This window comes from Lagenorhynchus albirostris, chromosome 4 (genome assembly GCF_949774975.1).
Source record: "Lagenorhynchus albirostris chromosome 4, mLagAlb1.1, whole genome shotgun sequence".
NCBI classification, from domain to species: domain Eukaryota; kingdom Metazoa; phylum Chordata; class Mammalia; order Artiodactyla; family Delphinidae; genus Lagenorhynchus; species Lagenorhynchus albirostris.
In genome coordinates this window covers 87,517,383-87,531,912 of record NC_083098.1, presented here as the reverse complement: position 1 = coordinate 87,531,912, position 14,530 = coordinate 87,517,383, and the positions used below count along the sequence as shown (strand labels likewise).

The 14,530-nt window shown below is 34.0% G+C and overlaps 1 protein-coding gene across 3 annotated transcripts in view; it reads right to left on the bottom strand.

Moving 5' to 3' along the window:
* Window positions 1-14,530, bottom strand: part of ARAP2 (ArfGAP with RhoGAP domain, ankyrin repeat and PH domain 2) — a 199,385-nt gene that overhangs the window by 30,789 nt on the left and 154,066 nt on the right. For all 3 annotated transcript variants that reach the window (XM_060148378.1, XM_060148380.1, XM_060148377.1), the window contains 2 exons: window positions 13,774-13,902; window positions 3,542-3,681 (listed from right to left, as the gene is read on the bottom strand). In XM_060148378.1, coding sequence (XP_060004361.1) covers window positions 3,542-3,681; window positions 13,774-13,902 — 269 coding nt within the window. The remainder of the gene's footprint in view (window positions 1-3,541; window positions 3,682-13,773; window positions 13,903-14,530) is intronic.

Here is a 14,530-nt window from a genome sequence, read left to right as displayed (position 1 = left end):
TTGAAACTTGCTAAGAGGGTAGATCTTAAATGTTCTCACCACAAGTGCACACACACACAAAACTATGTGAGGTAATGAATATGTTAGTTAGCTTAGATTGTGGTAATCATGGCACAATGTATAGGTATATCAAAAGCATCATGTTGTATAACAAATAAATACAATTTTTGTCAATTATACTTCAATAAACGTGGGGAAAAAATTCAAATGTCAAAAAAAGAACACTGTCTTTCAGGCAAGCTCTCGATACTATTACTGTCTACCAGTTTGTATGAATTATTTTAGATTAAGCAGGATGATACTTTCAAAAAGATACAAATTCTTAAAAACATTCTGTTAAGGGATGAAATTCTTTAGCTCAATTACAAAATCATTTCATCTTGAAAAAAATAATTTCTCCATGAACAGGCTTCCTTGTGGCAGGTTTTAAAATTTACATCAGCTTGGGGAAAAACATTATAAAAAACCTGAATTGTGTAAAGTGTCATATTTGAAAATATTTGGTACTATTAAAATGAAAACCACTTATCCTCTTTAAATAAAATTCCATCAGCAATAACACCAAGCCAAAATAATACAAATTATTGTTTCTATAGTAAGAAACAAAAAAGCCTCTGCATAAAGCCTTTGGAAATAGACATCTGGGAATGAATTCTGACTCTATCGCTTATAGGCTAAGTGATCTTGGGCAAGTTATGTAATATCTTGGTATACTACATTTCTTCATCTGTCAAGGGGGAATAACTATAGCACTAGTTTCATAGGATTATTGTAAAGATAAAGTGTGATAATCAAAGCGAAATATATAGAACTCTGCTTTTTATGGATTACGGGTTGAATGTTAGTTGGGGCCATTATTGACTGCACTTCTATTGCTACTAGTTGTTTCTAGCAACCTTCTGTTGCTACACAATGGAAGCGTAGGTTCCTTAATGGGACTAAAAAGTCCATGATGATTTTAAAATACCCTAAGCAGATATCCAACTACACAAGTGACAATTAACCAACATGTAAATGGAAGGACAAGGATGAAGGAAATGAGTCTAATGAAGGTCAAGGTGGGTGACGCATTGAAGAAAACCAAACAAAATTCAATCAGATTGAGTTCTAGATGGCTAGAATAAGCAGCTGTGAAGTTTAGCATTTCCTTTCATGAACATAAACCTCCAGTTCATGAACCTTAAAATCTGATGTGTTTGGCTCACATAATCCCAAATTCTTAAATGCCTTATTTCTGCAAACTCCACTCTTCCTGCACTGAAAAAAGTGAAGAATGATATCAAATGATAATAAACGGTAACAATCGTTTGATACCCACACAGATTCCCTGCTAGGTTTATCAGATGGAGTAACAAAGTGTGACTTCCAGTATATAACACAGCCCTCTGAAGAGAGGGATTAAGGGCTGCGGAATTCAGTGCTGTTTTGTTAGCTCCCTGCCTGGACATTCCACTGTTCTTGAAGAACATGAACATGAAATGGATACACTAAGTAGAATGCTACTAAAATTTATTTATGCCCACCTGGAGGCTTCCCTGCTGGAGGAACATACAGGACAGTGGTCAGTGTGTGGAGAGCTCAGTAGAAGCCACAACTAAATGGGGCTATAGAACTTTGGAAAGCTGTTTAATAATTCTTCCTTCATAACAATACAGTATTAAATAATAGATGTTACTAGTCTGGTCCTTCTTTATAGATCTCCAAAACACAACATAGTGAAGCATCACATGCTTGAAATATGCAAGCAATGCTTACTTAAGCGAATATTAGAATTCAATGGAAAAAAGTAGCTTTAGGTCCTGCTGTCATTCCACATTTAAAAGAATTGCTTGGATATTTCTTGAATCTCAAGGAAGTAGAAATGTTACTGTATATACCCATGTAACCACCACCCAAAACTGGATAGAGAACATTTATTTCTGTTATCCTAGAAAGTACCCTACTGACCCTATGTCCTTGCTTCAGTAGCAAACCTTCTCCACACCACAGGCAAACACTTTCTGACTCCCATCACCATAAATGATTTTGCCTCTTCTTAGACCTTTTATAGACAGACTCATATGGTACTATTTGGGGTCAAACTTTTTTGCTCAGAAAGGATTTGAACATTCACCCATGTGGTTGCATTCATTCATTTTTATTGCTGAATATTATTCCATTGTCTGAATATATCATTCTCTTATTGATGGGCATTTAGAATGTTTACAGGTTTTAGCTTTTATAAATAAAGCTGCTTATGAATATTCTTGAACAAGTGCTTTAGTGGATATAATACCTGGGAATAGAGTTGCTGAATCATGGGGTAGATGTATGAATAACTTAATTTTAAAAACTGCCAAAAAAGTTCTAATAGTAATTGTGTGATTTTACCCTTCCACCAGTTATTGATGAGGGTTTTAGTTAATCAACGTCCTTGTCAACATTAGATGTTGTCACTCTTATGATTTTAGTTGTACTAATGGTATAGCTTGTGGTTTTAATTTGCATTTTCCCTGATAACTAATGATGCTGAGCACTTTTGGTTCAACCACTTATTGGCCATTCCTATGTCTTCCTTCCTGTAATGTCTGTCCAATACTTTGCCCCAATTTTTATTGGGTTGTCTTTTTATTGTTGATTTGGAGGAGTTCTTTATATTGTGCAAATGAGTCCCTTTTCAGATATATGTACTATGAATAGATTTTTCTCAGGCTGGAACTTCCCTATTCATATTCTTAGTGGGCTGTTTTGATGAGCATGCTAATATACATATATATATATATATATATGTTTCACAGTTTGAAAAGGAACTTTTATATATATTCTTATTTAAGCATTACAACAATCTGGCATGCAGGACTCATACTATCATCATCATATTACAGATCTAGAAATGGAGGATGACAGTTTAAGATTCTTATTCACACAACCAACTTGGCGGTTTTGAGGTTTTCTGATGCTAAGTTCAATATTCTTATACCTACTCCCTCTTTTTCATCTCTAAGTCCTCTCTCCATTCCTCAATTCATTAATAAAAGCTGTTAGGGAATTCAAACATATTGGGATACATCAGTAAGATTCAATTAATAAATACAATATTACGAGTTAATTCATTCAAGAGTATAGGAAATATATTAATCAGATTTAATTTTTAATCAGATTTAGCATTTGGGTTTTGCCTTTTTATTCTACATTTTATTAATTTCCATTTGCTAAACTCAAGCCACTTTTGCCTTAAGGCATGACACATTCTCTTAATTTTATTGACTGAGATGCTGATTTATATGCTAGTTTATGTAACACATATTAGACTTTTCTTTAGAACTTAAGTCAATCTCTGCCCTAAAAAATATGAGGTGCTCAGAAAGACCGTATAGGGAGTTCTTTACTGTGTTACTAGTTGCATTAATGTCCCAGAGGCTGAAAGTAATCATCAGCTTACTGTACATTTTATTTACTAGAGGCCTTGACTTCCAAGAGAGAGGGCTGAGAGGCATGAAATAAGAATGTTAACACTCACACAAAAGTATATACATTTTCAAATACTACATATATTAAATACCTTCATATCCTTGTAAAGAAAGAGATACCCATCTCGTAAAACAAAATACCGGTCTTGAAACTTATTTCCAGAGAGTATTTTAGATGGTTCTTCTTTGATTTTCAAGACTCCCTCTTTGATACTTTCCAGGGCCTTCCTCTCTGTAAAGTACAACATTTACTTTTGTAAGTTGGGTACATTTTCATTTATTTGGAATAGAATATAAAACATTTTTGTATTTTCAGTTTTGATGATATAAAGTAATAACTTGTTTCCTACCATTAAGAAGCCTCTAGTTAATTTCTGGGAACACCGTCTGTCAGGGGAGTATTGGATAAGTCATAGATCCAGTAACCAGATCTATTTATATCTATTTATAATACATAGGCCTGCCCATGCTGTCCAATTAGCTACTGGCTAATGAGCATCTGAACCATGGCTAGTCTAAACTGTGATGTGCTATGAGTATAAAATATATACCATATTTTGAAGATTAGTACCAAAAAAAATGTAAACATATCACAATTTTATAACACTGATTACATGTTGAAATAATAATATTTTGGATATGTGAGTTTAAATAGAAGATACAAGTAAAATTAATTTCACCTATTTCTTTATATATATGTTTATATATATATTTTAAAATGTGGCTATTAGGCAATTTAAAATTACATACTCAGCTTGCATTTTATTTCTCTGAATAGCACTCATATAAATAATGCAAAATACACAGGTAAAAGAGAAATCTCTTCTGGAATCCTGTCTCAGGAATCCAGGAATTCTTGAGACATTAGAGAAATTCCTATTCCTATGAAACAGGTAAGGGTAAAGAAGGCAAAACTGCTAACAATGCTCGTGCAATACTGCCAGTGTCCCACACTTAGAAATCATTTCAACAGTTCTATTAAAAATCACGTTTTTGGTAAAAAAAAAAAAAAAAATGTTGAAGTTGTGTAGATTTATCACGAATAAATTTATCACTGTATCTCTAGTCTACAGCTTTCTTCTTGAAATCCCAACAGTATTAAACTGCCTACTTGAGAACTGAGGAACAGTGGAAAGAAAAGAAACCTGAAGCCAAGTAGCCACGACATGGTCATTCTGGGGTCAACTCCTGCTTTTCCTGTAAAACAGGAGTAATAACACTTATCCTGCAGATTGTTATCCTCATATTAGATCATGTCCATAAAAGATGAAGCATGAGACATTATATCAGGATGAGGGCTTTTAGCAATTTCCTGGTATTAAGGTGACACAATTTTTAAATATTCATGCAGAGTTTCTAAAATTTACAAATAACTTGATTTTAGAAAGAAAAACTCAATCTAAAACCTAGCATCCCTTGGTTTGGGGAAAACCTTTACTTATACAGCAAATACTACACAGACGTTCACAATTATAGTTAGTATAAGAAGACGAAAGTTAGAAAAAATTGAAATAGTGCCTTATAACTCAAATATGAGCATGGGATGACAACCTAGAAGCAAAAATCCCCATGATTAATCACATCACTGATCCTAACTGCAAACAAAAGTAACAGACAAGCCCCAATAGTTTTCATGATCTGCATACTGGTCACAGATAACATTCTTTTAATTGCGATGTTATACTAAAATAGGTTCTTTTTAGGTGGTCTGTGACCTTAAAATAATTTCTGAAAAATACACTGCCAACATTTGTCTTCTGGTATAATCTGTTAATATTTAATTCCATAGAAAAATATTTTAAGTAATATTTTATAGCTAAATAACTTCTATTTAATTAAAAATAACACTTATCCAATTAAAAAACTTGAAAGAAGATGTATTTTAATGCAATAGGAAGATCAAGGAAAAAATATAAAAGTAGTATTCAGCAAAATTCATATGACATCAATTCATTCTTCATGAAGTATTAAGAGTCCAGTAATACAATAACCTCAAAAGAGATGATTTCTGGACTTGCAGTGCAGTGTAAGAGACAGAGTGAACATGGACTAACAAACAGTGCTTATATATCCTGATAGGAGAAATACGGTAAGCAATTTAGAAAACATTGGGTGGGCTTAGTGATTCAGCTGATTTAGAACAGAAAAGTGGAGAAAGGCATTTATAATACTATTGATTTAGAAATAGGTAAAGTATTTTAAGAGCATTAAATTATAATCAAGTTGTGAGATAAAGATATTATATATTGCTCAAGCCAAACCAATTCCATTCACACCTTCTGATTATACTTTTTTAAGATTTTTGTTCAACTTAATAAAGCTTTCTAATTTTATCAATAAGAAATAATCGTATGTCCAGTGTTAAAGTAAACCACTCATAGGTCAAATAGAAAACAGGCTTAGGAAAAAAAAATATTGTTGACACCTTTGGTTGCATTTTTATTAAAATTTATTTTTAAAAATCGTATGTAATTATCTTAGCTAAATCTTGTTGTACACATTATTAAGGGACTCGGGAGGAGGCTTTGAGAGGAATATATGTTAAGGAGAAGGAAAGACCAAAAAGAACCTTGAAACACTAAGTTCCATGATAAATACTGAGAACTTAGAAGAATTTCTAAAAGCTCACACAATGTTAAAATAAGTAGAAAAAACACCCATCGCTTAAGGGCCAAGATGAAGTTATGTACTTTGGGGACATTGTGCATGACTCGGTGTGTAACACAACGAAGGATATGAATTAAATGGCTTCCAATAATTCACTTTTCCAAGCTTTTCCAGTACTGCCAGGTCCCTCAACTGTGGAGTACTTCACACTTGTATTTTCACTCCCTCTACCTCATCCTGGGGAGAAAGTTTAAGATCTAGAGACACTGTTATCATTAGAGAATCATAAACTCCTTTCCCCCTCCAGGTGTTTGCTCAGACAAGGAAGGAAGGCTCAGTTGAGTTCAGTGAAGGTTCTTTAGAGTTAACACTGGGCAAGATAACAGATTGGTATTCTTAGTTATATTGTGCTGTAATTTTGTTATTAATTAGAAAAGCCCTTAAAAAGTACATGTATGAAACCACGCAGAATGGTCAATTTATTTACTTAAACAGAACAGACATCATATTACTGAGACTATGAAACTGATCTCCCCACCCAAAGAAAAAAAACAGTTTTCCAAATCATTTGAAAAACCTCAAGTTCTTAGACAAAAATAGTAATTCCTAACTAGTGGCCCCTAATCCCAATAAAATAACTGATCTGTGGAGGAGCTTGGAGGGTCTTGGGAAGGAGAGACAGAGACAGACAGAGATAGGGAGAGACACAAAGAGAGAGAAGTAGGTGGGGGAACATAAACTAGGAATGGTATTTCTAGAATACATATTCCCCCTTTATCCTTCATGCCCAGTCATCTAGCAGTTCAGCCATTGTTCTCTCTGGGGTTCAATTCCACTTCTTTTCCAATATCATCTCCCTAACCCCTGCCTTTTCTACCTAATACCTAGACGCCAGGATTCTATAATTCCACGTCCTGCTTTTCTAATGGCTCCATATAATTCCAGATTTGTGCTATGCAAATACTGTTTTATCATGTTAATACCCTTTCCAAAACTCTATTTTTTTTTTTACTATTTGAAGTCTTACTTATGTAACATTAAAAGCCTAAACTTCTTTCCCTGACTTTTCAAGGACTAAATAGACTCCTCCTACTCATCTTCATAAGCTATTAAGTTAAAATATAATATTTATTTATAAGTCAGTTGATAATAATACACTGGAAAACCAATCTGTGTCTCTGTGGCATGACTGAAGTTGATCATCTGAGTGAACCTAAGGGAAATTCCATTCTCCTTGGTTCTATACAAATTCTACCCCCACTTCTTGACCCAACTCATCCTTGAAGATTTTTTCTAACTACTCCAGTCCATACTTGTTATTCATGTCTTTAAAACTCTAAGATAAAAGTTAGGCATTGAATACATGAAAAGTCATGTTTGTCTCATAATTTTGCTCTTAAAAATAATAATTTCAGTCTATGGGTATACCACCCTGAATGCACCCAATCCCATCTGATCTTGAAAAAATAATAATTTCATGTTTGCTTTTTAAAAAATTGTGGGCTTTAAATTTTCCTCCCCAACCTATGTGAGAACTAACATAGCACAGTGACTAACAGTTTGCTCTGGAGCTAGACTACCTGGGCTTGAATGACAACCACATCCTCCACTGGATCCCAGGTAGTAACCTCTAAATCTCAGTTTCCTCACCTGCTAAATGGGGATTTATACAGTGATCACCCAGTAGATCTGGTATGTAAAGTATTTAGAAGAGTGCTTAGCACATAGCAAGCAGAATGTAATTGGTTATTTATCTAATGGAGGACAGACATCATTTTTTTCTGTACTGCAGAGTCTGTAGTAAACAGTATGGAAAAAATTACCCTTCCAAAGGCCTGGTGATTTATAGACTGAATTTACAAGAGTTTTAAAAACTAAAATCTGCTTCTCCACTTACCAGCCGGTCACCTTGAGGGAGTTACGTAATGTCTCCATGTCCAAGTTTCTCCATTTATAAAAGGCTTAGAGAGTACTAGTAAAAAAACCCTTAAGACTGCTAGGAAGATTAAATGACATGGTGTATGCAAAGCCATCAGCTCAGCATCTGGCGCCCAGTAAATGCATAGTAACTATGAACAATTTATCTCTTATATATGATCTGAGCAATGAAAAGGGAATATAAAACAAATGGGTCTATTTTCCATGGTCTCTATGTGTCTCCCTTCCTCTTTTGCTGGCAAAGACTATTTTCTCAGGCCTGTACATTATCTGAGAAACCAAGTTCCACCCCTGCGCATGTACTCTAAGTGCTGAAGGAGACAAGCAGTTTTCATGAGAGAATGTGCCACAACCAAGTGATATTTGGCAATATTTGCAGCCTGAAATCTAGAAAGTTCTTCCAAATTAAATTAAATTAAATTCCAAATTAAAAATTATCCATATTTTCCTTTGTTTGATATTGATTATATAGAACACATATATTCTTTATAATTTGGAGGAAGCAGAATTTGATATAGTTCACTCACTGCATGACATTCGCTCAAAATGTATTTAATAAAATTTAGTTCTACAACTGAGTAGTATATTTTCCTTTGTTACTTGAAGAAGTAATGCTTAATAGAACTAGCAGCCTGATAACATCCTTTTGTAATTAGATTATCCTTAAGCAGTAAAATTGTAAATGTACTTACTACTGGAGGATTGACTAGAAAAGTGCCAGAGATTCCACGCCATTTTACTGACAATGCAGCAAACTGTAGAAAGTAGAACACTACTTTTCTATTCTATCATCAATTTCCAAGAAAATACTTCCACTTGAAGTGGACTGGATCTTACTTTCAACTTTTACACATCTTTGGATTTAAAAAGATATGATGGGAGTGGAATATAAATTATTTCAGCTAGACTATGATTTATGAACTCATACTATTTTTGCTGGAATTTTCCTTTATTTTCTTAAGTCAGTTGATAGGGGATGGCTCAGCTTTCCAGGTCTGAATTTGCTGGAAGCAGTTGCATTTTGAACTATTCTATTCTAATGTAAATTTAATTCCAAAGCATCTGTCATATGTGGCAATCTAAATTTAGAAACCCACACTCATTTTCATGAGTTACATCTTCTATCTTAAAAGTAGTTCTTCCCCATTGAGATCATTAAAACTTGATTCTGTTGTATCACATTCTATTGGGGTAATATTAAAGAATTTTAGTGCTTAAAATAAGCCTTCTGCAACAAAAAATTATTCTGGAACCTTATAGAAGCTATAAATTTATGGCTAACTTGTGATAGAGATGTTGAAACTTAATATGAGGTAATGATAATATAAGGTGGTCTAATATGATTAGCTCTGACAAAGTCTAAATGGCAATTTGAATGAAGTTTCATTCTCCCTATCTCAATGTCTCAGCCATAATCCATGGGGTAGAAAAGAAATTCAGACTATTATTTTTCTTTTCAAGTTAGTTACCTCCTCATTACAATAAGGACAATAGCCCAAAATGCTTCTCAGAAATACAATGCTGCTTTTGCAAAACACAGAATTGATTTTTAAGTAGAGGCAACAGAAAATTCATTTACTCTTACATACTTGTATAAAAGTAAAGTATGCTTCCTCATTACCTTAAATGAATGAGCAGAAATTAAGTGTTGTTTGACTCTAAAGTCTATTCCTTCTTGTGATATCTATATTTTAAACTATTGAGATAAAATGAACAAATTGAGAAAATTAAAACCCCTAAACAACCCCAAACCCCTAAACTTATTATTTGATAAAATTTTTCATTAAGAAGGTGGTATCAAACAAAAGTATATGCCTATAATTTGTTGCATAAAATCAGAAATACCATCATGCAATTAATGAAATGCAAGTCGTGTGTGTGTGTGTGTGTGTGTGTGTGTGTGTGTGTGTGTGTGTGTGTGTGTAGATAAAGGAGACACAGGAAGAGATAGGGATAGGTAGACACTAAGGTTTGTGGCAAAAGGTGTCAGGTATGATGAGATAGGTGTGACAGATGTGTCGGTGCTACTTTATGTTTTAAGAAAATATTAACACAATAGCTATTCATTACTGAGAGAAAAGTATGGTTGTAACCAACCAGCCTTGTTTCAAACTGTGCTAATTTCCACTTGGCCCCCAGGTTAGAATAAGAAAATCTTAAGAAAGGAAAAGAAATCCTTAACATTGTTTCCTCTCTGCTGTGAAGAGCCATGTGTTTCTGAGGTGATTCCAGTTTTTCTGCTAACAAATTGACACAGAAATCACATTTGATTTACTTTCACTATTTTCCTTTTAGATCCCAATTTTAAGTAGTAGTGCATGTAATGAATGGAGCAATAACTCTGGAGTAGGTGGTCACTGTGATTGATTTAGGAGACATTTGCCAAGACAAAGACAAAGTAGACTGAATACCTAACCAACCTAAAATCTATCACACAGGGTACCCCATAAGAAGTACTTAGAATCCCCAGGTCACTGTAAGACATGACTATAAGAAAAAATCATGACTTTAGAAGTTGATTTAAAAACAAACAATAGGCCAAACCTTCTTTAAAATGACAATCCTAAATGCACACAGATGCAGAACCAACCATAATGAAAAAGATTTTACTTTTGACAATCTGAATATAAATCAAGCTCTAATTAAAAACATTTATAAAAATTTTATTGGCTAGAAAACTAAAAAAGAAAGTTAAATATTTACTTCATAGGTACTCCTGTTTCTGACCAAAAGTACATAACTACTAATATGAAATGGTCTAATTAATGTATTTCCTGAGGGTTACTCTAAAACCTGACTTTTTTTTTTTTTCATTCAGAGGGACATAATTTCCTGGTAGAAAGAACTATTGATATCATAATAACAAGTTGCATATTGGCTTGGCCAGCTGAGGAGGGTAGAGTGCAGGGGTAGTGATAAGTTTCATAGCTCCCACCCTGTCAGAGGAATGCAGGAGATATGAGAGTAGCATAAGAGTTTACTGACACTTTAGAGAATATTTCATCCAAATCTCAGAAACTGTCATGTAAGCCTGCTTTCCACCGCTTGGGTTCCCCAGTTTTTATGCAAGGTGCTTTGTCTAGACCTTACAGAAGCCTGATGCTTTCAAAACAGGACACACTCATAACCCCCAAAAGAGGCCGTGTACAATAGGTGAGGCATCATTTTAATGCCCAGTTAAATGCCCAATCTTCCTACCTAGTTTGTGGGTAGAGCAATTTATAGTTTGTCACTCGACCATTTCTTGTTGCCCTTAAACAACAAAGATTTTACTCAGATGTGAGTAAACCCACTCAATCTAACATCACTAATACAGCACTTAATGGTATCCTTGCTTTGGGTTATCCCTCAGGCCACCTGCACAAAACCTTCCTTTATATTATAGCCTTTTAAGATCTTATTCTTGTCTGGTTTTATTCACATAGCCAGTCCACTAGCATTCAAACAAGAGCTAAGTTTTTGCAACATGGAGAATTAAGAGACATTTTTGAGGGATATTAGAAAAAGGAAAATTCTCACCAAAAATAAATTAAAATTTACCTGAAAAGATGACTTATTTTCTAAAAGAAAAGAAGCCATGAGAACCTATAATGTATTTCATAATGCAGGCAGGAGTTTGTTCATAAACTCAATACGTTTCCTTTATCTCAATGTTAAAATGAAAGAATAACAGAATTTAAGAGTTAGGCCAGATTTCAAAGGTTATCTAAATCAGAGATTCTCAACATGACACCATTGACATGTTGAGCCAGATTATGCTTTGTTGTAAAGAGCCTTCCTGTGTATTGTAGGATGTTTAGCAGCATCTCTGGTCTCTAACCACTAAATACCAGAAGCACCACCCTACCCAGTGTGACCATCAGAAATATCTCCAGACATTGCCAAATGCCCCCTGGGGGACAAAAATCTCCCCCACCTGACAATCACTGCTCTATGACAGGGATGCTTGTAGCAGTCATATGATGAGAGAGAATTTCTATTGCAATCGTTGAGCAGTATACAGAGGATGTGGCCAAAATCATATGTAGGAGTAAGAAAGAAGTTAAACAAGATAAAGTTGTCTAAAAGGCTAAATTTCTATAGCAAAAAGAACACATGTTGTGTTTATTTAGATGCTAGTAAGACCAGAATGACATAGAAGCTGTTAAACAGCTTGCATTTTGTAAAAATACTTTTGTGTAATTGTAAGATATGAAGGGCAGAGTTATGGACTGAATGTTGTGTTTATTTAGATGCTAGTAAGACCAGAATGACATAGAAGCTGTTAAACAGCTTGCATTTTGTAAAAATACTTTTGTGTAATTGTAAGATATGAAGGGCAGAGTTATGGTCTGAATGTTTATGTTTCCCCAATTCATATGTTGAAACCTACCTACATGGTATCAGGTTTTAGGAGGTGGGGCCTTTATGAGGTAATTAGGATTAGATGAGGTCATGAGGGTGGAATCCTCAGGAATGGGCTTAGTGCCCTTGTTAAGAGTCACAGAGAGTGCCCTTCCCCTCTCTGCTCTCTGCCCCGGGAGGATACAAGAAGTCCCCAGTCTGCAACCTGGAAGAGGCCTCTCACCAGTACTTGGCCAGGCTGGCACCCTGATGTCAGACTTCTAGGCTCCACACTGTGAGAAATAAACTTCTGTTGTTTATGACCCATCTAGTCTATTGTAGTCTGTTATAGTAGCCAGATTATCATGAAATCAGAAACATATCAGATTAGCCTGGTACAATTAAGAACTTGCTGACTTATGGCTACTAGCTAGAGTCTGCAATCATACCAAGTAGCTTTACCGCATTTAAGAACTGTACCCACTTCCCCATCTTTTTTCTTTTTTCTTAATAATTAGAAGTAAAACCAATCTGTTCTCAAATCTAGTACTTAATAAATGTGTGATCTGGAGGCAAGTTACTTAATTTCTCTGAGCTTCCCTTTTCTCAATTGTAAAATTCAAATGATAATATAACTCCTGGAGAAATTTTTTAAAAAGTATAAATGAGTTTTGGTATGCAGAAAGTTCATTTTATAATACCTGATTAATAAATAGTAATGGTTATTATCAATATGAATTATAAAAGTTGTGGTAAATTTTATCTTATAAAACTTAAATCCTCTGCTTTCGGGGTTGGTTTATAGACAGTGTGGCAAGAAATCTTTTTCTAATCTGTCAGATGATGTAAACATAACAGAAGAATCTAAGTTTCAAAATGAAAGTTTTCTGATACCTCAAACAAGTTCAGAGACTGTCTTACATGGATCCCCCGTGCTAACTAACTTCTTATTTAACCTTACATGTATACATGTCTTCTCCCAGTTGGATGGCAAATATCCTTATTGGAAGTATTTATTTTGTATTTGTTTTCCAATATTACTGCAAAATAGGTGAGAATTACAACAAGCACACAATCTCAGAGCTTGCGATTCTTGAATGCTTGGAGAACTTTCAAATGTAAATATAATTCAAGATGATTCACCATCTATCTAAAAATTAGGAAAACACTTAAGCATGGCAAATAACTAAACCCAAAACCTTAAAAAGATGAATCATTCCTGCTAAATCTTTAATTTGATACGGTCAAATTAACCAACTATTACCACAGTCTGACCCACCAGGAAAATATGACCCTGGCACTTGGTCTATATATTATTCTTTCTAACAATAATGGCAGTAGATTTTTCATTTAGCTACTCATTTTTACATTTTCAGAAAACACTTGTGCCATAATAATTATCCTTTAACCACTCGAATTTTCAATCATAGTTGCAATGCGAAATAACAGCACCTACCATTATAGTGTTTAACTGTGTCAATGGTCAAGAATCTCTTCACCACAAGATAAGCAGATCCAGGTTCAGCTAATGAACTCCACCGAAGCACCTGTTCCAACACATTTTCTGTGTAGTGAAGAGGGCGCTCTGCAAACAGAAACAAATCAAATTACAAAAAAAATCTTAACTTTTTTTTAATTATAAAATTTAAAATGTCCTTTTAGAAAGCTCTGTACAAGACAATAAGCATGACTGTATCTTATGGTACACAAGATAGTGCTAGGACTACATACAGGAAACCCTAAGACCTAGAACAGCATTAAGCACGTAATAAAATTTACTGTATAAATAAATCTTTGCAGGGACATTTGTTTGTTATGCAACAATTTTAAAAAAATTCAGAGGTACTACCCTTTAAATATAATTTCACAAATATAGCTACCTTTTTGTACAACAAATTAGTGAATTACTCTACTTTTTAATTTAAACAACATTCTGGTTTGCTTATGGAAAGCTGTGTATTTGAATATGCAAATAATAATTATAAAAGGGCTAGTAAAATTAGTCTTGTCCAGTACTAAGTAATAACATAAATAAACCCTTTGTTTCTCCCAACAAAACTAGCATAATTTGTGATCAATATTAGTGAATAACTTATAGCTGATACAGTCAACTTACATGAAATTATAAAAAATAACTTCAACAGAGAATATAAGATAATCATTATCAAACAGTACTGAGTAATCTATGTTTAACTATTAGTGGAAATATCAAT